General features: G+C 42.4%; 1 protein-coding gene across 5 annotated transcripts in view; it reads right to left on the bottom strand.

Moving 5' to 3' along the window:
- Window positions 1-24,526, bottom strand: part of CD99L2 (CD99 molecule like 2) — a 111,614-nt gene extending 87,088 nt beyond the window's left edge. The window contains exon 1 of one of the 5 annotated variants that reach the window (XM_073641206.1): window positions 24,139-24,526. In XM_073641206.1, the coding sequence (XP_073497307.1) occupies window positions 24,139-24,187 (49 nt within the window). In that variant the 5' untranslated portion in view covers window positions 24,188-24,526. The remainder of the gene's footprint in view (window positions 1-24,138) is intronic. The other 4 variants (XM_073641204.1, XM_073641205.1, XM_073641202.1 and 1 more) reach the window with 4 other exon arrangements.
- Window positions 24,527-25,819: the final 1,293 nt, after the last annotated feature.

Below are 25,819 nucleotides of genomic sequence, written 5' to 3'. Positions count from 1 at the left end.
ACAGCTTACATCCAGCCTTTATTACTGGGAGAGGCACTCACACAAGAAAAATTTGAACCTTACGCAGTATTCAGTCTTATCCATCAAGGGGTTAATAAAATTAATGAAAAAAAAAATGAAGATTGCAGAATGTAACCACTAATTTTGTACAGTATAAATCATTTTTTACCATGTCAAAAGGTGGGCTTAGCTTGAAAGAGCTTTCACAGTTTTATTTATTTTTTATTTCTGCTAGGAATACTGAAGCAGTTTTTGCCATTTTTTTCCAATGTTTTTGTGTATGGAGAGGGGAGGAGCTTTTTTTATTCTGCGTTTAACTAAAATTCAGTGGCTAAGAATTAAAGGTCTGGTCGGTGCGTGTAAACAGTAGTACGATACGACCGCCCGTTTACTTAGGCAGACTAACGATGTGCAGTGAGCAGTCTATGCAATAGCCCTCAGCGCTCATAAGCTGCCATAGTTCTCGGCAGTGCCGGTCCTGTTTACACACTGTGACTTAGGGTATGTAAAGTATGGCCTCAGCTTCTGGCATGTATGTAGAGGTTCAGTGCACATGCCTGAAGTCGTGGTATTCACAAGCGGCCGCAGGATCCAAACTTGTGGGAGATGAGAGCGAGGCTGGATCAGGGATCATAGTAACAACTTAGGGGGCATGCTACCGCCAGACAGGGCAGGACTGATTTGCGCCTTTTTGACTAGTTAAGGACATTTGGATATGCAGTGAAATAAGTTTGAAAAGTTGAGTATATATTCTAAACTTTCCCTACACAATGGGGTCACCTGTAATCAGCCTTACAAGAGAGACGCAGCTATATAATTTGTTTGTAGGTATTGATCCAGCTGTCAGGTTCCCTTTAAAGGGTTGTTCCACTACTTTGATATTGATGACCTATCCAGAGGATATCCCCGGAAACATTTACTCTCAGCCCGGCTGAGTGAGGTTGCCAGACACTTCCCACCCTGCAACAATGGATCAGTCATGTTGGATTCTAAGGAATGAACTGGCATGCCCCCATACTACATTAAACTGTCAGTAGATCCCATGATAGTCAAAAAAAAAAACCTTCAGAGAACTCTACTTTGACAACCCCTTCTTATATCCTATAGTCCCCTTAGTGAAATAAAACACCTTATACTTATCTTCCACACAGACAAGTGTCCCAACTATGTCGGCACTTGCAAGACATTGTTATATCACATCTGCTCTTCTCAAACTTCCTTTGGACGAAACTCGGACACCCAGGGGAGGTGTGAGTGCTGCAGCCCATTAATGGCCCCTGATTGGCTGCAGCGCTCACACTTCCCCTGGATGTCAAAGTTTTGTCCAAGGGAAGTTTGAGAAGAGCAACCCAACAGCAGCTGCTTAATGAATGCAGAACTCACGTGAAATAATGTCACACTTCCATTCCCACCAGAATAAAATGTAAGACCACCAGGGGACCTGAGGACCCTTGGGAGAAGAAGAGTAGGCAAGTAATATTTTTTGTGGGTTTTTTTTTTACTATGCTTTGACTTTTTTTTTCCTTTTTTTAAATGGACAGCTCAGATCAAAGCCCAGGTAATGAAATCTTGGAACGTTGGTAGAAGCTTCAATGTGTGTGAAGTTGTCTAGTTTATTTATTTTTTTTTTTTTTACCAATGCTAAATTCCCCTACCTTCTGTCCTCTGGGTCCATAGTGCCATGGACAATCATATCCACAGAACAGTTTTAGTCCAATTGTCATTTTTGCAGACATTTAACACAGTATATGTTAGAGATTTAAACAGATTAGTAGAGGATTATTAAAAACGTGCACATTTACACTGATATTCAGTTTGGCAATTATAACATTTTAGTTACCGTATTCACTAGTACACATGTGAAAATATTTAGCACACAGCAAAATATCTATATACAGCCATAAAAATAACTCAAAACTGTGTCCAATCTTCAGTTGGGAGATTTAAATCAAGCTGAAAATGGCAAAGAAGAGCATGGTATGATTGAACTTGTTCTAAACAGCCAGCCAATTTATTTTTATTTATGCCAGCATATACAGTGTTACCAGCATCATATTTCCCCCCATGTAAATGGGATGTGCTAATGTCATAATTCTGGCTAATATAGGGTACGATCGTTCTGACCCCATAAAGGTGCAATTAGGCAGGTAGATTTCTGCTGGTAAACACATGCAGATTGGCCATATACAAGCACTTAATAACTATCTGAGCAAATTTGTTTAAGTGGATATGGGTTATTACTTGGTCAGGGTTTTGGCTAATTTATAAAGATACCACTTTTGGGAAAATTGCAAAAATGTCAGAAATAATCAGAAATACAAAGCCAGATCTAACATACCAACAAAAAAAAGTTTCCACTTTAGCCAAAAAAAATAAGTCAGAGATCATACATTTATTACATGTGTCACTAAGTTAGCTGAGCTTTAAAAACTTAAGACAAGGACAGAAAGCAATAAAACCACTTTTGATACATGTGGGTCAGTCAACAAAAGTATCATCCACAATGGAAAGGTAATATAATAAAAAGCACGGAAATGCAATGAAGGCTCCAGATTATAAAGATCTCCTCTTAATAACATAATTCCAAACCCAGATCTGAAACCACAGCCGCAGATAAACTGCTTGATACGGTTACTACATAATCCCAATGCTATTCAGCCACTGAAGGATTAGCTATCTTGTTTGCAGAGAACAAAGCAAATGTTGATGCAACAGATTTCCTCATAAGTGGAAACAATAATGAAATGTCACAAGCCCCTTGTAGTTGTGTCCATCACCCACACTGCTCACATGTTGTTATCTGTCACAACCCTGAGAGTGCCATCAGCCAATAGACACAGACAGTAAATGGATACTTGTCAACTTTACCTAGATATCTACACGTTAAATTGGCCACAGGGGGAACAATTTTTCTAGAAACCACAAGACTGGGGTCCCAATTAGTGTTCGGCACGTGCATGTAGCGAGCGCCAGGGGTGCGGCAGCTAAGAAGCCGCTTCATAAAAGTTGCAGTGGTTTCCTGCTGTATCATTAGAAATCTACTGGAAATTGCTTGTTTCAGGTTCAGAAATGGGTAGAATTACAGAGTGCTTGTAAAAAAGTATTCATACCCCGTGAACTTTTCCACATTTTTTTCATGTTACACGCACAAACTTAAATATATTTTATTGGGATACATCAACACAAAGTAGCAAGTATTTGTGAAGTGTAGAGGAAATGATACATGGTCTTCTACTTATTTTACAAATATAAACTGGAAAATTGTGATGTGTGTCACAGATATACAGCCGGTGGTGGTGGTGGGGGTGAGGTAAATCAGGAGTGATGGACGAGGCCGCGGCAGTTTGCACTACTAGTCCGATTATTGGGGAACTAACAGTGAGCGTATGGTATATACACCTCCGATTCCAAAGAGTGGAGTATACAGGTGCATCTCACTAAATTAGAATATCATCAAAAAGTTAATTTCAGTTCTTCAATACAAAAACTGAAACTCATATTATATAGAGTCATAATAAACAGAGTGATCTATGTCTAGTGTTTATTTCTGTTAATGTTGATGATTATGGCTTACAGCCAATGAAAACACAAAAGTCATTATCTCAGTAAATTAAAATAATTAACAAAGAACACCTGCAAAGGCTTCCTAAGCATTTAAAAGGTTCGCAGCTGTTATACAGCAAAAAAAAACACACATGGGGATTGCCTGCCATGCAGAGGCAATACCTGCATGTTTTTTTGGGGGTGTCTAATAACGTGAAACATGTGGGACGGGACTCGAGCATGCCACTCGAGCACCCGCGATACTTGGTGCATACCCGAGCACCCAATGCAAACTCAAGTAGCGAGCACTTGCGCCCAAGACTAATGACAACTTATTCAATATGATGACCTAATGCTATCAAATTCTGTTGTACCTCTGGGTTCAAAATGTTCACTATACCCCTTGATAAAATCCTTGAGGGGTCTAGTTTCCAAAATGGGGTCACTTGTGGGGGGGGGTTTCCACTGTTTAGGCGCATCAGGGGCTCTCCAAACCACGACATGGCTTCCGCTCTCGATTCCAGACAATTTTGGTTCAAAAAGTCACACAGTGCTCCTTCCCTTCACCCAAACAGTGTTTTTTCTCCCACATATGGGGTATCGGCTTACTCAGGAGAAATTGCATGGTGCAATTTCTCCTGTTACCCTTATGAAAATGCAAAATTGGGGGCTAAAGAACATTTTTTGTGGGAAAAATTTGAAAATTTTATTTTTACGGCTTAAGGTTATAAACTTCTGTGAAGCACCTGGGGGGTTCAAAGTGCTCACTACACATCTAGATAAGTTCCCTGAGGGGTCTATTTTTCAAAATGGTGTCACTTGTGGGGGGGTTTCCACTGTTTAGGCACATCAGGGGCTCCCCAAACGCGACATGGCGTCCGCTAATTATTCAAGGAAATTTTACATTCAAAAAGTCAAATGGTGCTCCTTCCCTACTGAGCCCAGTCGTGTTCCTAAAGAGTGGTTTTCTCCCACATATGGGGTATCTGCGTGCTCAGGAGAAATTGCCCAACAATTTTTGGGGGCCATTTTTCACTGCTAGCCTTGCGAAAATGAAAAAAAAAATTGGGTCCAAAGTAACATTTTTGTGAAAAAAAGTTAAATGTTCATTGTTTTCTTCCACATTCCAAAAATTCCTGTGAAGCACCTGAAGGGTTAATAAACTTCTTGAATGTTGTTTTGAGCACCTTGAGGAGTGCAGTTTTTAGAATGGTGTCACTTTTGGTTATTTTCTGTCATATAGACCCCTCAAAGTGACTTCAAATGTGATGTGGTCCCTAAAAAAAAAAAATAGTTTTGTAAATTTTGTTGGAAAAAATGAGAAATAAGCTGGTCAACTTTTAACCCTTAGAAAGTGTCAAAAAAAATAAAAAATTTGGGTTCCAAAATTGTGCTGATGTAAAGTAGACATGTGGGAAGTGTGATTTATTATCCATTTTGTGTGACATCTCTCTGATTTAAGGGCATGAAAATTTAAGTTTTGAAAATTGCGAAATTTTCGCCAAATTTCAGATTTTTTCACAAATAGACGCAAGTCATATCGAAGAAATTTTACCACTATCATGAAGTACAAAAGGTCACGAAAAAACAAACTCAGAATCAGTGGGATCTGTTGAAGCGTTTCAGACTTGGCCTGGACATTAACGTGCAAACCACATTCTGAGTAAAGGGTATAATCACCTGGACAATGCAGGAGGTCTCTGCTTCAAAGGGAGGTTGAAGCTCTTACTATGTTTCCAATTTCCTTATTTCCCTTGTTATAATTAGTTTCTCTCTTCCCCATAGATGTTCAATGTGAGATCTTACTTCAAAAAAGTAGGTTGAAATGCTCTCCCTTCTGAAGATGTCTTCATGGCCATTAATTTTTCTCTATGACAAATTGCATTTGTATTTAGTCCCCGAGTTAATACTTTGTAAGACCACCCTTCACTGCAATTACTGCTGCAAGTCTTTTGGAGGTAGGTCTCTACCAGATTTGCACATCTAGGCTGAAATTGTTGCCCATTCTTCATTGCAAACTACGGTAGCTCTAGCTCAGTGAGATTGGATGGAGCAGTCTGTAAAAATTAATTTTCAAGTCTTGCCACAGATTATCAATGGGATTTAGGTCTGGATTTTTCCAAGATTTCCTTAGTATTGCAAAGGTGATGAAATTATTATAAAAGCAGCAGAAACTGCCATAGGTTCTTTCACCTGTGCAATAATAAGGAAATCCTGAAAACATGACGTGTTAGGGGCTTTGAGAATGGGATTTGGGAAACACGGATTCAAACCATTCCATTGCAGTTCTGGCAGTATTTTTAGGGTCTTTGTCCTGTAGGCAGGCAAACCTACGCACCCAATTTCAAGTCTTTTGAGGCCTCTAACTGGTTTTCCTCCAGGATTGCCTTGTATTTTCCATCCATCTTCCCATCAATTCTGACCAGCTTCCCTGTCCCTACTGAAGAAAAGCATCCCCACGGCATGATGCTGCCACCACCATGATTGATGGTGATGGAGTTTTCAGATTTTAGTTTTCCGTCACACACAGCGTGTTGCCAAAAAGTTCTACTTTGGTCTCATCTGACAACATCATCTTTTTCCACATGCCAACTGTGTCTCCCACATGGCTTTTTGCATACTGCAAAGGGACTTATGGTTGGTTTCAAAATTGGCTTTTTTGCCACTCTTCCACAAAAGGCCACATCTGTGGAATATATGACTAATAGTTGTCCTGTGGATCTCTGCAGCGCCTCCAGAGTGACCATGGGCCGCTTGACTCCTTCTCTAATTAATGCTCTCCTTGTTTGGATATACATTTGTGTGTAAATACACATATATAAATAATATAATTATTATAATAAATATATACATACATACATACATACATACACACACATTATATACATACAGTACAGACCAAAAGTTTGGACACACCTTCTCATTTAAAGATTTTTCTGACTATGAAAATTGTACATTCACACTAAAAGGCATCAAAACTATGAATTAACACATGTGGAATTATATACTTAACAAAAAAGTGTGAAACAACTGAAAATATGTCTTATATTCTAGGTTCTTTAAAGTAGCCACCTTTTGCTTTGATGACTGCTTTGCACACTCTTGGCATTCTCTTGATGAGCTTCAAGAGGTAATCACCGGAAATGGTCTTCCAACAAACTTGAAGGAGTTCCCAGAGATGCTTAGCACTTGTTGGCCCTTTTGCCTTCACTCTGCGGTCCAGCTCACCCCAAACCATCTCGATTGGGTTCAGGTCTGGTGACTGTGGAGGCCAGGTCATCTGGTGTAGCACCAGATCACTCTCCATCTTGGTCAAATAGCCCGTACACAGCCTGGAGGTGTGTTTGGGGTCATTGTCCTGTTGAAAAATAAATGATGGGCCAACTAAACGCAAACCGGATGGAATAGCATGCCGCTGCAAGATGCTGTGGTAGCCATGCTGGTTCAGTATGCCTTCAATTTTGAATAAATCCCCAACAGTGTCACCAGCAAAGCACCCCCACACCATCACTCCTCCTCCATGTTTCACGGTGGGAACCAGGCATGTAGAGTCCATCAGTTCACCTTTTCTGCGTCGCACAAAGACACGGTGGTTGGAACCAAAGCTCTCAAATTTGGACTCATCAGACCAAAGCACAGATTTCCACTGGTCTAATGTCCATTCCTTGTGTTCTTTAGGCTGCGTGCCCACGTAGCGTTTTTCAAGCCTATATGCTGCGGAATTTCCGCAGCGTAAACGCTTGAAAAAAGCATGTATATCCGCACCCCATGGTCCCCAATGGCATTCCGCAATGTCAATGCCCATGCTGCGGATTTTTCCGCAGCGTATATGCTGCGGTCAAAAATCTGCAGCATGTTCATTAATTTTGCGGAAGCGCAGCGGAATCAATGTGCGGATGGTACCCAGGTCTGGAGGAGAGGAGACTCTCATCCAGACCTGGGTACCAAAGAAAAAGGAAAAAAAAAGAATAAAATAAAGTTTATACTTATCTTCTGATGTTTTCCCTCCGTCGCGCTGTTGTCTGAAGGACCTGCCACGTCATTGAGTCATGTGACCCACCACATGACTCAATGACGTCACCGCAGGTCCTGCACACAACAGCGTGAGCCGCTCAAGACTCCGGACGGGGCAGAGAATGCATCGGAAGGTGAGTATAAAGTTTATTTTTTTAATTTTTACCATTCTGAACAAGTTGTCAAGCACTTTTCCAAGTGATGCTTGGAGAAGTGCTTGAAAACCCGCATGCGGAAATGCATGCAAAGACGCCTCACAAACGCTTCTACCTGGCGGGAAAACCGCATGTAATATCCGCATGCGATTTTCCCGCCAGGGAGAAGCGTAAAAAATATGCTTCAGGTCCGCAACGTGGGCACATAGCCTTAGCCCAAACAAGTTTCTTCTGCTTGTTGCCTGTCCTTAGCAGTGGTTTCCTAGCAGCTATTTTACCATGAAAGCCTGCTGCATGAAGTCTCCTCTTAACAGTTGTTGTAGAGATGTGTCTGCTGCTAGAACTCTGTGTGGCATTGACCGGTTCTCTAATCTGAGCTGCTGTTATCCTGCGATTTCTGAGGCTGGTGACTTGGATAAACTTATACTCAGAAGAAGAGGTGACTCTTGGTCTTCCTTTCCTGGGGCGGTCCTCATGTGAGCCAGTTTCTTTTTAGCTCTTGATGGTTTTTGCAACTGCACTTGGGGACACTTTCAAAGTTTGCCCAATTTTTCGGACTGACTGACCTTCATTCCTTAAAGTAATGATGGCCACTCGCTTTTCTTTACTTAGAATTTGTATTATGGCAAGAAAAAAGCAGCTAACAGTCTATTCAGTAGGACTATCAGCTGTGTATCCACCTGACTTCTGCACAACACAACTGATGGTCCCAACCCCATTTATAAGGCAATAAATCCTACTTATTAAACCTGACAGGGCACACCTGTGAAGTGAAAACCATTTCCAGTGACTACCCCTTGAAGCTCATCAAGAGAATGCCAAGAGTGTGCAAAGAAGTCAAAGCAAAAGGTGGCTACTTTGAAGAACCTAGAATATAAGACATATTTTCAGTTGTTTCACACTTTTTTGTTAAGTATATAATTCCACATGTGTTAATTCATAGTTTTGATGCCTTCAGTGTGAATGTACAATTTTCATAGTCATGAAAATACAGAAAAATCTTTAAATGAGAAGGTGTGTCCAAACTTTTGGTCTGTACTGTACATACACACACATATATTCAGCGCTGGCAAAAATTAAGAGACCACTGCACAGTTTTCTAAAAATCCCCATCTCTACATGTCTGACAGCCATTCCATTCCAGTGTCAGTTGAATTCCAACCACAGTCCACCTCATTCTACTTAATGTGCTTCTGATTAGGTGATCACATGAACCAAATCTTATGTAATGAGGGAAAGTATAAAAAACACTGCTGTGGTCTTCACAATCCTCTTGCAATAGGAGAAGCTGGATGGCAAAACAAGTGCTAGGAATAGCCTAAAAGTAATTTGAATGAAAAAATAACTTAACCATGCCAAAGGAGGTAAAAACAGTTGAAAAGAAAAGTCTTGAGTGAGGAAAAGAAGGGCTCAATTCTGGCTTTACTAGCAGAGGGATACAGTGAGCGTCATGTTGCCTCCATCCTTAAAATTTCGAATACGGCAGTCCATTACAACAAGGTCAAGCAGCAGACATTGGAGACAACAAAGCTACAGACCGGCAGAGGGCGAAAGCAACTCTCCACTGACCGGGATGACCGTCATCTTATTCGAATGTCACTCAGCAACCGCAGGATGACATCAAGTGACCTACAAAAGGAATGGCAACTGGCAGCTGGGGTGAAGTGCATGGCAAGAACAGTTCATAACAGGCTCCTAGAGGCCTCAAGTCATGTAAAGCTAGAATAATAATAAAAATGTTTATTTTTATAGGGCCAACATATTCCGCAGCACTTTACAAATTTTAAGGGGGACTTATACAGACAATACAGAATAAGCATATCTCATATCGAAAGGAGTGAGGGCCCTGCTCGCAAGTTTACAGTCTATGAGGAAATGGGGGAGACACAAAAGGTAGAATGTACATATATTGTATAATGCAGCCTTAATATACTAAATAGGATAAATAATACATGGACTGGTCGCCAGCCAGTATGTGTACAGTCCTGACAGAAGCTATTAAGTGCATGGTTGGTATGAACCTGAAATTGAAGATTTTAATATGGGGGAAAACTGGAACGGACAACTGGGATGGATGTCCTGGGTAGTGCAATCCAAAGAATTGGCGCCCTTCATCAATAACAAGCAAAGGAGAGCCAGGCTGAAGTTTGCTAAAGACCATAAGGATTGGACCATAGAGGACTGGAGTAAGGTAATCTTCTCTGATGAGTCTAATTTTCAGCTTTGCCCAACACCTGGTCGTCTAGTGGTTAGACGGAGACCTGGAGAGGCATACAAGCCACAGTGTCTTGCACCCACTGTGATATTTGGTGGAGGATCGGTGATGATCTGGGGATGCTTCAGCAAGGCTGGAATTGGGCAGGTTAATCTTTGTGAAGGATGTATGAATCAAGCCGCATACAAGGTTATCCTTGAAAAACACTTGCTTCCTTCTGCTCAGGCAATGTTCCCCAACTCTGAGGACTGTTTTTTTCTAGCAGGACAATGTCCCATGCCACACAGCTAGGTCAATCAATGTGTGGATGAAGGAGCACCACATCAAGACCCTGTCATGGCCAGCCCAATCTCCAGACCTGAACCCCACTGAAAACCTCTGGAATGTAATCAAGAGGAAGATGGATAGTCACAAGCCATCAAACAAAGAAGAACTGCTTACATTTTTGTGCCTGGAGTGGCATAAGGTCAACCAAAAGCAGTGTGAAAGACTGGTGGAAAGCAGCCAAGACGCATGAAAGCTGGGATTAAAAATCATGGTTATTCCACCAAATATTGATTTCTGAACTCTTCCGGAGTTAAAACATGAGTATTGTTGTTTCTAAATGAATAAGAACTTGTTTTCTTTGCATTATTTGAGGTCTGAAAGCACGATTTATTTTTTATTATCTTGACAATTTCTCATTTGCTACAAATAAATACAACATTTTTAGCTTTGAATTTCGGAGACAGTGGTCTGTCAGTTGTTTGTTTTATGCTATAATGTACATTTTACTCAAAAATATACCTATAAAAGAGAAAAATCAGAGAAACTGAAAATTTTGCAGTTGTCTCTTAATTTTTGCCAGAGCTATCTATCTATCTATCTATATACTACATACATACATATAAACTACCGTTCAAAAGTTTGGGGTCATTTAGAAATTTCATTATTTTTGAAAGAAAAGCACATTTTTTTCAATGAAGCTAACATTAAATGAATCAGAAATACTCTATACATTGTTAATGTGGTAAATGACTATTCTAGCTGCAAACATCTTGTTTTTATTGCAATATCTACATAGGTGTATAGAAGCCAATTTCCAACAACCACCACTCCAGTGTTTTAATGGTACATTGTGTTTGCTAACTGTGTAAGAAGGCTAATGGATGTTTAGAAAACCCTAGAAAACCCTTGCACAAGTATGTTAGCCCAGCTGAAAACGGTTTGGCTGATTTGAGAAGCTATAAAATTGACCTTCCTTTAAGCTAGTTGAGAATCTGGAGCATTACATTTGTTTGTTCTATGAAACTCTCAAAATGACCAGAAAAAGAGAACTTTCATGTGAAAATCGACAGTCTATTCTTGTTCTTAGAAATGAAGGCTATTCCATGCGAGAAATTGTCAAGAAACTGAAGATTTCCTACAACGGTGTGTACTACTCCCTTCAGAGGAGAGCACAAACAGGCTCTAATCAGAGTAGAAAGAGAAGTGGGAGGCCCCGCTGCACAACTGAGCAACAAGACAAGGACATTAGAGTCTGCTAAATGAGGGAGTAAAATTTAGAGCCAAACTCATTGCTGGCCACTTCAGAACTCTCCAGCGCTTTGTTTCCATCCATTTTGGGTACTTCTTGAAGCATGTTTGGGGTCATTGTTTTGCTGGAAGACCCATGACCTAGGCTGCAAACACAGCTTTCTGACACTGGGTACTTAATTGCAACACAAAATCCTTTGGTAATCTTCAGATTTCATGATGCCTTGCACACAGTCAAGGAGCCCAGAGGCAGCAAAACAATCCCAAAACACCTTTGAACCTCCACCATATTTGACTGTAGGTACTGTGTTCTTTTCTTTGAAGGCCATATTCTGTTTTCGGTAAACCATAGAATGATGTGCTTTATCAAAAAGCTCTATCTTGGTTTCATCTGTCCACAAGACACTTTCCCATAAGGATTTTGGCTAAATCATGTACATTTTGGCAAACTGCAGTCTAGCTTTTTTAGGTCTCTGTGTCAGCAGTGGGGTCCTCCTGGGTCTCCAGCCATAGCGATTAATTTCATTCAAATGTCGACGAATAGTTCGTGCTGACACTGATACACCCTGAGCCTGCAGGACACCTTGAATTTCTTTGGAAATTTGGTTGAGGCTGTATATCCACCATCCGGACTATCCTGAATTGCAACCTTACATCAATTTTTCTGTTCCATCCAAGTCCAGGGAGATTAGCTACAGTGCCATGGGTTGCAAACTTTTTAAATATGTTGCACACTGTGGACAAAGGAACATTAAGATTTTTTGGAGATGGACTTATAACCTTGAAATTGTTGATATTATTTTTCAACAATTTTGGTTCTCAAGTCCTCAGACAGTTCTCATCTCCTTTTTCTGTTCTCCATGCTTAATGTGGCACAAACAGACACACAATGCAATTATTCAGTCAACTGCTCCCCTTTTTATTTGCTTTAAAAAGGTGTGATTTTTATATTGCCCACACCTGTCAATTGCCATAGGTGAGTTTGAACAAGTATAACATGGTTGAAACAAATTTGTTTACCCACAATTTTGGAATGGTGCAAACAGTTTTGTCCGGTCCATTTTGGGGGTTTTGTGTGAAATTATGTCCAATTTGCCTCCCCCCCCCCCTCTGTTTTTTGTGTTGTTTCAATACACACAAAGGAAATAAACATGTTTATAACAAAACGTGTAATTGCAATTATTTTCAGGGAGAAATACTTCAGTTTCTGGAACAATTTCAATGGTGTCAACACTTTCGGCCATGACTGTATACCCTGCTTTAGGCTTATCCACAACCTTATCCCTGATCTGTCTGGGGTGTGCCTTGGTTTCTAATGATGCTGTTTTATCCCTAAATGTTCTCAAACAAAGCTCAGAGGCCTTCAGAGAACAGCTGTAGCTATACTGAGAATAAATTACACACAGGTGGATTCAATTTACTAATAATATGACTTCTGGAGGCAATTGGTCACTTTATTTAGGGGTGTCAGACTACAAGGGTCTGAATACAAATACACGTCACATTTTTCAGATTTATGTTTTTAAAATAATTAGAAAAAAAATGTATCATTTCTTTTACACTTCACGAATACTTGCTGCTTTGTTTTGGTATATCACATAAAAGCCAAATAAAAAAGTACATTTAAAGAGGTTGTCCACTACTATAGAAAATGCCCCCGTCGATTTAAAAGGTGGAAATAAGATTTTTGGTAAGTACCTTGTGTTGCGCAGATTACAGATGGCCGTAGAAATTTTCAAGCTAGTCATATACACAAATTGCAGATGTGACTGGCGCTGTGTGCTCGTCCATGTCATGGACAGGCTGAGCAGCTTGTCTGCTAAGAGATGCATAAATCTGGTCTGTAGAACAGACCAGACTACGGCCTGTTGTAATACTCTCCCCTCCCCCACACATAGATCATTAGACTACCATAGACATGGACAGTAAATTCACTGAAAGTCTGGCGGACTGAGACCTAAAGCAGTATGCCCACGTTCTGAGTTATCTGAACTCTCTTTATAAAACCTTTTCACTCCAACAAGTCCAGCACCACACAGACGTACCCAGCTGCCAATGCACTTAGCATGATCGTGGCACACTCAGCAGGTATTACAATGCCATCTGGACACATTGAATGGATTTAGGAACATCTGGGGATGTGGCATCTACATCACTGCTCCCATCCACATTAATAATGGAAAAAGAGCATTAACATTGAACTGTACTTAGGATAAACTCATAGAATACAAAGTCATCGAGGAACATCATGCCACACACCGAGGTCCACAGACATCGCTACTCCTACGGGGGCCTTATTTGTGAGTAAATGGCACTTCTGTGGCATCACAGTGATGGTTCCTCATTTGACTTGTCAGAGTTGCTTCACACGTACGGCAGCGGCTCATAGCGCATGTTATAACACACTGTAAATCAGTGCTGCTTGGCGAGGGGGAGCTGAGAAGGAACTTTTTTTTTTTTTTTTTTTTTTACAGAATTGATAGACTTTCTCTGGCTGCAAAAATCTTAGTTTTACCATCATTATTGAGTCATTGGGTGCAAACATGAAATAAGTTTAAGAATTCAAATTTTTTGTTAAATGTTTCAGGCTGTTCTAAATTAGTAAATTAACAGATACCCTTCCCTACTTGATGGCCTGCAGGTCCCCGCTGGTCTCTTCTTCTGGTCACTGTAGCCGAGGCTAAACTATTGACCTAGTGATACATTTCACTCAGCTCGGAGAAGAAAAAAAAAAAAAAGACACTGCACTCCACTATGCCTTGCAACACAACTGTATTAGCCCTCATTTTTTTAAAATCTTTGCACTTGCCTTCTTATTAAAGCCATACAAATAAAAGTTAAGAAAAAAAATGTAAGTAGACATATCCATATGAGGGCTTATTTTTTTGCCGGACAAATTTTTTGCTTTGATTGAAACCATTCATTTTACCATAGAAATGTAGAGAAAAACATTAATTTTTACGGCATTCACTTGGCGATAAAATTGAACGTGGACCACGACTGTTGCAAGTCAGCATGATTATGGTGATACCAAACACACACATTATATACAGAAGCCACATACAGTCATCGCAAAAAAAAAGTGTTGGCACCCTTGAAATTGTTCCAGAAAATGAAGCATTTCTCCCAGAAAATAATTGCAATTACACATGTTTTGTTATACACATGTTACAATACACACAAAGGAAATAAACAAACAACAACACAGAGAGAAAAAAAAGGGAAATTGGACACAAATTTCACACAAAACCCCCAAAATAGGCCGGATAAAATTGTTGGCACCCTCAGCTTAATATTTGGTTGCACACCCTTTGGAATAAATAACTGCGATCAATCGCTTCCTATAACCATCAACAAGCTTTTTATAACTCTCAGCTGGAATATTGGACCACTCTTTTGCAAACTGCTCCAGGTCACTCATATGTGAAGGTGCCTCCTCCCAACAGTAATTTTAACCCCTTCGCGACCTTGGGAATTTCCGTTTTTGTATTTTCGTTTTTTGCTCCCCTTTTTCCCAGAGCCATAGCGTTTTTATTTTTTGGTCAATATGGCCATGTGAGGGCTTATTTTTTGCAGGACGAGTTGTACTTTTAAACTCCATCACTAGTTTTACCATATCGTGTACTGGAAAACGGGAAAAAAATTCCAAGTGCGGTGAAATTGCAAAAAAAATGCAATTCCACAGTTGTTTTTTTTTCTTTCCACGTTCACTGGATGCTAAAATTGACCTGCCATTATTATTCTCCAGGTCATTACGAGTTCGTAGACACCAAACATGTATAGGTTCTTTTTTATTTAAGCGGTGAAAAAAAAATCCAAAGTTTGCTAAAAAAATAAATAATTTTTTTTTTTAAAAATGGTGCCATTTTCCAAGACCCGTAGCGTCTCCATTTTTCGGGATCTGGGGCCGGGTGAAGGCTTATTTTTTTGCGCGCCGGGCTGACGTTTTTATTGATACCATTTTGGGGTAGATTCAATGTTTTGATCGCCCGTTATTGCATTTTATTGTGGCAACCAAATAAACAATTCTGGGGTTTGGAATTTATTTCTCGTTACGCAGTTTACCGATCGGATTAATTATTTTTTATATTGATAGATCGGGCGATTCTGAACGCGGCGATACCAAATATGTGTATGTGGGGTTTATTTTTTATTATTTTATTTTGAATGGGGCAAAAGGGGGGTGATTTAAACTTTTATATTTTTTTAAAAACATTTTTTTTTTACTTTTTGCTTGCATCTATAGTCTCCATAGGAGACTAGAAGCAGCAACTGTCCAATCGCCTCTGCTACATAGAGATGATAAGCAGATCACCTCTGTGTAGCAGAAATGGTCCTGTGCTATGAGTGCCGACCACTAGGTGGCGCTCATAGCGATCAGTACATGACAACCACTGGGGTCTGCTGCAGACCCAGGGCTGCCATGACCACCCATCGGTGACCCGCGATCACGTGACGGGATCACCGATGGGCGGGGCTAATGCCGCGCTTCCGGCACGGTGATGTTAAATGCCGCTGTCAGAGATTGACAGCGGCATTTAACATGTTAACAGCCGAGGGTGCATCGCGATTCCACCCGTGGCTGTTGGCGGGCACATGTCCGCTGTAATAATCAGCTGACATGTGTCCGGTTCAGTGCGGGCTCAGATCCGGAGCCCTCACTGAACCGGGGGTGATGGCCATTCGGCGTACTAATACACCCTGGGCCAGTAAGGGGTTAAGATCTCTCCACAGGTGTTCAATGGGATTTAGATCCGGACTCATTGCTGCCACTTGAGAGCTCTCCAGCACTTTGTTTCCATCCATTTCTGTGTGCTTCTTGAAGTATATTTGGGGTCATTGTTCTGCTGGAAGACCCATAACCTAGGACGCAAACCGAGCTTTCTGATACTGGGAACTACATTGCGACCCTAAATCCTTTGGTAATCTTCAGATTTCATGATGCCTTGCACACAGTCAAGGAACCCAGTGCCAGAGGAAGCAAAACAACCCCAAAACATCTTTGAACCACCACCATATTTGACTGTAGGTACTGTGTTTTCTCCTTTGTAGGCATCATTCTTTTTTCGGTAAACAGTAGAATGATGTGCTTTTCCAAAACGCTCTATCTTGGTCTCATCTGTCCACAAGATGCTTTCCCAGAAGGATTTTGGATTATTCACGTACATTTTGGCAAACTGCAGTCTAGTTTTTTTTATGTCTTTGTGTCAGCAGTGTGGTCCTCCTGGGTCTCCTGCCACAGCGTTTCATTTCATTCAAATGTCAGATAGTTCGCACTGAGACTGATGCACCCTGAGCCCGCAGGACAGCTTGAATTTCTTTGGAACTTGATTGGGGCTGCTTATCCACCATCCGGACTATCCGGCGTTGCAACCTTTCATCAATTTTTCTCTGCCATCCACGTCCAGGGAGATTAGCTACAGTGCCATAGGTTGTAAACTTCTTAATTATGTTGTGCACCGTGGACAAAGAAACATCAATATTTCTGGAGATATTTTTCAACAATATTGGTTCTCAAGTCTCTATACGGTTCTCCTCTTTCTGTTCTCCATGCTCAGTGTGGCACACAAGGACACAATGCAAAGATTGAGTCAACCTCTCCTCTTTTTATCTGGTTTCAGATGTGATTTTCATATTGCTCACACCTGTTAGGGTAGGTGCCCACAATCAGGAATAGCAGCGTATTGGATGCAGCTCACCTGCGCTGCATTCTACAGTAGAAGCACAGTGGATAGATTTATAGAAATCCCATGCACACTTGCTTCTATTTGACGCTGCGTAAACTCACCTGCGGCGTGGCTTTACGAGTAGCAGCATGTCAATTTCTGTTGTGGAGACGCTAGTCTCCACAACAGAAATTTTCACAATAGATTTTAAATTTCAATGAACATATGCAGAGTTACCTGCGTGATTAGAACGCAACGTTTTGGAAGCAGCAAAAATACGCTGCTTCCAGAACACTGCTATATCCTGATCGTGGGCACATAGCCTTACTTGACCACAGGTGAGTTTGAACGAGCATCACATGCTTGAAACAAAGTTGTTTACCCACAATTTTGGAAAAGTGACAATTTTGTCCAGCCCATTTTTGGGCTTTTGTGTGAAATTGTACATAATTTACTTTACTCTTTTTTCTCAGTTTTTTCTTGTTGTTTCAATACACACATAGGAAATAAACTTGAGTATAACAAAAGGCGTAATAGCAATTATTTTCTAGGAGAAATACTTCATTTTCTGGAACAATTTCAAGGGCGCCAAAACTTTTTGCCATGACTGTATATTACATACACACATACAAACTTTAGTGGTACGAAAAAAGCAGCTTTAAATTTTCCATTGACGAGGCTGTATAAGGACTTATTTTTTCTGGTGTGCTAAGCTATGGTTTTTAAAAGGTACCATATTGAGGTATAGATGACATATTGATCACTTTTTATTGGAAGTGCAAGGACAAAATAAACTGGCAATTTTGACTTTTTATACAGTAACCATAGGGTCTTGAACCTATCATATTGCAGTATTTAGTGCTAATCATATTCTCCTAAGAAGCCAAGTGACATTCTGGGCTTATAGGTGTACCAACATGGCAGCAGAGGCCACAGAGGGGCTGATGGGTGCACAGAACAGACACTCAAGCAGGGTAGCGCGGTTTAAATACTGCGGTTACTCATTGAAATTGGCTTTTAAGGGGTTAAGAGCAGCTATCAGAAGTAGTTCTGGTATTAGAGATTAAAGGGATTTTCCCATGACCAAAAGTTCATTTTAATCAATAGATTTTGGAATAATAATAAACACATCCAATTGTAGCACTTAAGTAAAATATTCCTGTGCTGAGATAATCTTATAAATGTGCCCCTACTGTGTACTGTGTAATGGCTGTGTCTGACCGTGTACAGGAACATGGTCTGATCATACCACATCTCCTGGGCAGGGAGGAAGCAAAACAGTATACAGACATTACAGCAGGGGATCACAGCTGATTCTTTGAAGTAAAAAAATTGCTTAAAAACAGGCAGTGAAATGTTTTAACTCAGAAAAAGAATCAGCCGAGACATTGTGCTGTAATGTCTGTAATACTCTCGTTTTTCTCCTCCCCTTCCCAGGAGCTGTGGTATAATCAGACCATGTCCCTGTACGGTCAGACACATCCATTACACAGTACACAGCAGGGGCACATTTATAAGATTATCTCAGCACAGGAACATTTTACTTAAACACATCCAATTGTGAAAGTTATCAACATCTATTGATTAAAATGAACTTTCGTTCGTGGGAAAACCCCTTTAAGGCCAGCCTAACAAAGAAATAAAGAAACAAAAAGCAAAACATAACTTTCTAAAAAATAAGTGTATAAGTGATATAAGACAAAACAGGATATTGAGGGTAGATAACACATTCACATCTCTATAGCAGGAGCGTAATGATCGGTGCGAAGACCCGGGCTCTTCAATGGGCATTATACTACTCAGACAACACAGGTTGAGGGTAAAACAGCTTGACAATACTTTATTGAACCACAAAACAGGCAATAAACACATAGAACAGCAAATGCCCAAGATGGTACAACATTACACAGTCTCATCCTTCCGCTGGCCCACCTGGGATAAAACAGCTGCAACTTTGGGACTTCCAGGGAGAACTACCTCAACCAGTGGCCCCCACAGAGAGAAGGTAGCGGCAAGCTTAGAAAGCTAGCAGTCCATCGAGGTGCAAGGCCAGGAGACCCGAGGGTCCCACCCTGGCCTCTCCGAGAGTTATCATGGGTCCAGATGACTAGCTGGTCCCAATCTGGCTTCTCCGAATGTCTCCATGGGTTCCAGGCGAGCGGAGGGTCCCACCTGGCAACCCCAAACAAGATATCCATGGGGCAAGGTGACTTCATCGTCCCAACCTGGTCTCTCCAAATGTATCTATGGGCTCTCTGATGGTCAATGGAGCAGATCAGTATCTTCACAGTCAGGGCCATATACCCTTAGGGCGGAATCATGTAGAATCCAAATCTGTGTCTCTTTGGGTAAAGCCATGCTACCAAGCTGATGGTCTGAGAGAGTCTGATCTTTGATTCTCTCTGCAGCAGGACAGAAAAACCCTTTTTATAATTACATATGTGGCTATGTTCGTCAGTCACAGGTCGGGGGGGGGGGGGGTGCAGCGCTCAGGTCTCATTGTTTGAGCATTTAATTAAATTTGCGTAGTTTTTCCTCCTGTTCTGTGAGTCAACAAGCCACAGGGTCCACACAATGGTTAATCAACATATTTAGCAAACATTCATTGTTCCACAGATCAATAGAAGACAAAAATCAGGGTTATACATATAGTATGACCCTCTTGACCAGCCACAGAAATACACATACATTTACAAGTCAACATAAACACAACAGTGTATTTCTCTTGGCTTAACAAATCTAATCGTCTGGCTGATTAAGATTATAAGCTGTATCGTCACAATTGCAGTTACAGAGGGTGCGACCACAAAGAAGGTGGGCCAGCGCCTACTTCACCTGGATGTGTGTCCGTGGACGCAGATTCAGCGGCAGTGCGCTGCAATGCATACCGCCAGCCAATCAGAGGCCGGCAGATGACGTCGCCATTCTTGTCACGAGTGGCGTATGGCAAAGACATCATGTGCAGCCCGGGCCGGCACACTGAAGTCAGCTGCATGCTACAGAAGAGGATGCCACACGTCGTGGGAGAGTAGGAAGGTAAAATATGGTAGGGTATGTTTTGGAAAGCAGAACAGGCATTATACAAGGAAGGGACCCAGGATGGGGGTCATTATACCAGAATGGGGTCCATCAGATCAGAATGGGTGATATTATTACAGGAATGTGCCATTATGGAAACACTATTACACAAATGTCTTTACAGAATCTACAAAGGACCTTACATCTGACCAACATGGAGGTGGAGAACAGGGTCCAAATTTTGCACCGGGACCCATGGGATTGTAGCTAAGCCACAGCTCTATAGGCCAAGACTGTATCATTGAGCCAAATTGCCTAAAAGTTTGTCACTTGTGGCTTTTGAAATATTTTTGATTCCCAGGAAATTTTTTACTCAGTCAACAAAAACTAAAAGAATACAATTGGAAAACATATGCAGTCTTATCCACCATGGAGGGCAACATAACCACCCCTCACCCTACCAGCCATGCCAGGCAAAGTTCAAGACCCTACCTGGCAGCATACACATCATTACCTGGGGTGTAATTATAGTGGGTGCTGGAGATATACTATATGACCGGTGACAATTAAGGTTTTCTGTTGGAGATTTTGCATTCAAGTTATACTATTGACCCTATCAGCCATGTACGCAGCCCTACCAGCCATGCAGGACAATATATTCACCCATCTGCCACACAAGGGATTACATGTTCACCCTTATAAGCCAAGCTCAGGTGTTCTCCTTTATAACAGAGAATACATGGTGCACCTGAAATCACAAACACATGCTAGAATATACAGTTGTGATCAAAAGTTTACATATCCCGGCAGAATTTTTCCTTTCTTGGCCTTGTTTCAGAGAATATGAATGATAACAAAAAAAAAAAAACTTTTCTCCACTCATGGTTATTTGTTGGGTGAAGCCATTATTGTCAAACTACTGTGTTTTCTCTTTTTAAATCTTAATGACAACCAAAAACATCCAAAGGACCCTGATCAAAAGTTCACATACCCCAGTTCTTAATACCGTGTATTGCCCCCTCTAACATCAATGACTGCTTGAAGTCTTTTGTGGTAGTTGTGGATGAGCTTCTTTATTTTCTCAGATGGTAAAGCTGCCCATTCTTCTTGGCAAAAAGCCTCCAGTTCCTGTAAATTCCTGGGCTGTCTAGCATGAACTGCGCGCTTGAGATCTCCCCAGAGTGGCTCAATGATATTGAGGTCAGGAGACTGAGATGGCCACTCCAGAACCTTCACTTTGTTCAGCTGTAGCCAATGACAGGTCGACTTGGCCTTGTGTTTTGGATCGTTGTCATGCTGGAACATCCAAGTACGTCCCATGCGCAGCTTCCGGGGTGATGAGTGCAAATTTGCCTCCAGTATTTGCTGATAACGTGCTGCATTCATCTTTCCTTCAACTTTTACCAAGTTTCCTGTGCCTTTGTAGCTCACACATCCCCAAAACATCAGCGATCCACCTCCGTGCTTTACTGTAGGAATGGTGTTCCTTTCATCATAGGCCTTGTTGACCTCTCTCCAAATGTAACATTTATGGTTGTGGCCAAAAAGTTAAATTTTGCTCTCATCACTCCAAATTACCTTATTCCAGAAGTTTTGAGGCTGGTCTCTGTGCTATTTGGCCTATTGTAGGCGAGATACTTTGTGGCATTTGTGCAGTAATGGCTTTCTTCTGGCGACTCGACCATGCAGCCCATTTTTTTTCAAATGCCTCTTATTGTGCATCTTGAAACAGCCACACTGCTAGTTTTCAGAGTCCTGAATTTCAACTAATTTTATTTGTGGTTTTTTCTTTGCATCCCAAACAATTTTCCTGGCAGTTGTGGCCGAAATCTTTGTTGGTCTACCTGACCGTGGTTTGGTTTTTATAGAGCTCCCGATTTTCCATTTGTTAATCACAGTTTGAACGCTGCTGACTGGCATTATCAATTCCTTGGATTTTTTTGTATCCCTTTCCTGTGTTATACAGTTTAACTACATTTTCCTGTAGATCCGCTGACAATTCTTTTGCTTTCCCAATGACTCACAAACCAGAAACGTTAGTGGCTGGATGAAGGATGCAAGAGTCTGTCTGGATCCCAGAAACTCACTCGGCTTTTATGCACACACACTGATTACAAGCAAACAGGTCACCGGTGAGGATGTTACCTTTAGAAGTCATTCAAACCCATTTGTGTCAAATTCTGAGCATGTTATCACCAGGGTATGTAAACCTTTGATCAGGGTCATTTGGATGTTTTTGGTTGTCATTAGGATTTACAAAGAGAAAACACAGTAGTTTGACAATAAATGTCTTCACCCAACCAATAATCATGAGTGAAGAAAAGTTTTTTTGTTATCATTCATATTTTCTGAAACAAGGCCAAGAAAGGAAAAATTCTACCGGGTATGTAAACTTTTGAGCACAACAGTATACACTCATATACATACACCCAATAATCTGTGCAACCCATATAATGATCTGGAAAATTCAAGAACATACAGCAGACATGGTGGAGAATGGCAGGGCAGGACCTGTAGCAGACATGGTGGAGAATGGCAGGGCAGGACCTATAGCAGACATGGTGGAGAATGGCAGGGCAGGACCTGTAGCAGACATGGTGGAGAATGGCAGGGCAGGACCTGTAGCAGACATGGTGGAGAATGGCAGGGCAGGACCTGTAGCAGACATGGTGGAGAATGGCAGGGCAGGACCTGTAGCAGACATGGTGGAGAATGGCAGGGCAGGACCTGTAGCAGACATGGTGGAGAATGGCAGGGCAGGACCTTAGCAGACATGGTGGAGAATGGCAGGGCAGGACCTGTAGCAGACATGGTGGAGAATGGCAGGGCAGGACCTGTAGCAGACATGGTGGAGAATGGCAGGGCAGGACCTGTAGCAGACATGGTGGAGAATGGCAGGGCAGGACCTGTAGCAGACATGGTGGAGAATGGCAGGGCAGGACCTATAGCAGACATGGTGGAGAATGGCAGGACCTATAGCAGACATGGTGGAGAATGGCAGGACCTATAGCAGACATGGTGGAGAATGGCAGGACCTATAGCAGACATGGTGGAGAATGGCAGGACCTATAGCAGACATGGTGGAGAATGGCAGGACCTATAGCAGACATGGTGGAGAATGGCAGGACCTATAGCAGACATGGTGGAGAATGGCAGGACCTATAGCAGACATGGTGGAGACTGGCAGGACCTATAGCAGACATGGTGGAGACTGGCAGGACCTATAGCAGACATGGTGGAGAATGGCAGGACCTATAGCAGACATGCTGGAGAATGGCAGGACCTATAGCAGACATGCTGGAGAATGGCAGGACCTATAGCAGACATGCTGGAGAATGGCAGGACCTATAGCAGACATGGTGGAGAATGGCAGGACCTATAGCAGACATGGTGGAGAATGGCAGGACCTATAGCAGACATGCTGGAGAATGGCAGGACCTATAGCAGACATGCTGGAGAATGGCAGGACCTATAGCAGACATGCTGGAGAATGGCAGGACCTATAGCAGACATGCTGGAGAATGGCAGGACCTATAGCAGACATGGTGGAGAATGGCAGGACCTATAGCAGACATGGTGGAGAATGGCAGGACCTATAGCAGACATGGTGGAGAATGGCAGGACCTATAGCAGACATGGTGGAGACTGGCAGGACCTATAGCAGACATGGTGGAGAATGGCAGGACCTATAGCAGACATGGTGGAGAATGGCAGGACCTATAGCAGACATGGTGGAGAATGGCAGGACCTATAGCAGACATGGTGGAGAATGGCAGGACCTATAGCAGACATGCTGGAGAATGGCAGGACCTATAGCAGACATGGTGGAGATTGGCAGGACCTATAGCAGACATGGTGGAGAATGGCAGGACCTATAGCAGCTGTGCTGGAGGATCCCTGGCACGCCCTAGGAGATGAGCTAGAGATAACAAAGCGGCAGCTGTGCGGACCGCAGCATCTGTATAAGGGCCATTGTGCCCCTGTATGACGGCGCACACGGAGTGCCACTTACCCCTCCACACCAGGGCCACCAGCACCAGGGTGAAGCCGAGTCGTGCCATCCTGTAGCTCCTGTGAACGGTCAGCGGAGGAGAGGCCGGGGAGCTGGGCGCAGCATGCAGAGGGTGCACGGAGCCGCGGCCGCAGGGCAGACAGTCAGCAGCGGTGTGATTCTCTCTGGTGGCGGGAGGGGGAGCTCTCAGTCGTCCCCGCCCAGCGCTGACAGGATGCTGATCACGGTAACTAGAAACAGCCGCACCGCAATACCGAGCGTGCACCGAGAGTGGGGGGAGCGGGGGCACGCGTGTAGTGCAGGGCTGCAGGGCGCCAGCTGCCGAGGGCACACGCCGGTCACACGCACATACCGGCCGCGGCTCGTCTATAAATAGCAGGGTCAGGGCGCATGTTCCCCGCGCTCCACAGGGCGGCCCAGGGCTTCTGCTACAATCACGGCGAGAAAGCGCCGCCGAGCAGCGGCCAGTAATGGCCTCCCTGTGTTACCCACTGTAGAACTGCATTATGGCCCCCAGGGTTCTCAGCTGGTGTAATTCCACAGTGCGGAGAAATCCACGTAGGGAAGTAACACTGCAGATTCCAGAAAAGGAACCTCTCACCCTTTACATTGCAAAACAGACACCCTGACATCCACAGGAATGGACACTGCTGAATTTCCCTCTGCAAATCCTCAGTGGGAAATCCACTGTGTAATTTACTCCACTCATGTCTGCGGACTTTCTGTGCATTTTCTATGTGGCATCTGCTTATGTTCTGATTTGCTGCAGATTTTACCCTTCGCAAAGCAAATCCATGATGGTTTCCACACAAAGAACTGCAGGTATTCTGCATGGAGAGCCGGGTAGGAAATCTGCAGCGCATCTGCAATGTATGAACATGTCCTAACAGGTCTCAAAATCTGCAGCATATATGCAACGTATGAACATACACTGAGATCAGAAAATCTGCAGTGTGTCTGCAATGCATGAACATACACTGCAGAGTTTGAGACCTGTTACTATGTTCACACGTGTTTTTTTTTCATTGTTTGTTTATGCAAATTTCCTGCTGCATTTTACAGGACCAGCAAAGTCTGAGATTCCAGAAATCTGATGCACACACCTTGGTTTGTTTTTTATCATGATTTTGTGCTTTGCATGTTTTTTTTGCAAAAGAGAATGGCACTTCAGCGTTTTTCACCCACTGAAAGTAATGGGTAGTGAAAAAACACCTAGTGTGAACATAGCTATTAGGTTTTGCTCCTTTTTTAGTGAAAATAAGCAAATACAACAGTATGTGAAACACATTTATTTTTGTGATTTTACCATCTTGTCTTAGGTCATTGAGATGGTAGCTTGTGTTAGGAGAGTTTAATTAAATTAGTGATGTGTAAATATTGGCTGAGCCAGGTGTGAGGTTGAACAATACCTGTGGCCCAAGGAGGTGTGAAATTGGTCAATGCCCTGAGCAACTGAATGGCGGACCATAGTGTGAAATTAAATAGTGTCCTACAAACTCAATTGACTGCCAATTAGTGATGAGCGAAAATGCTCCCACTGCTCGGTACTCGCCCGAGCATCTCAGTACTCGAGATGCTCGGAGCTCGCCGAGTACTTGCGCGATGGTCAGGCAGGAGCTCGGGTCCCCGTCCTGCATGTTTGGCGCTATTTAGAGCACCAATCATGCAGGGATTGTCTGCC

The sequence above is a fragment of the Phyllobates terribilis genome, unplaced genomic scaffold (genome assembly GCF_046119375.1).
Source record: "Phyllobates terribilis strain yellow unplaced genomic scaffold, ASM4611937v1 Scaffold_7__3_contigs__length_470593459, whole genome shotgun sequence".
In the NCBI taxonomy this organism is placed as follows: Eukaryota; Metazoa; Chordata; class Amphibia; order Anura; family Dendrobatidae; genus Phyllobates; species Phyllobates terribilis.
This window is presented reverse-complemented; position numbering and strand designations above follow the sequence as displayed.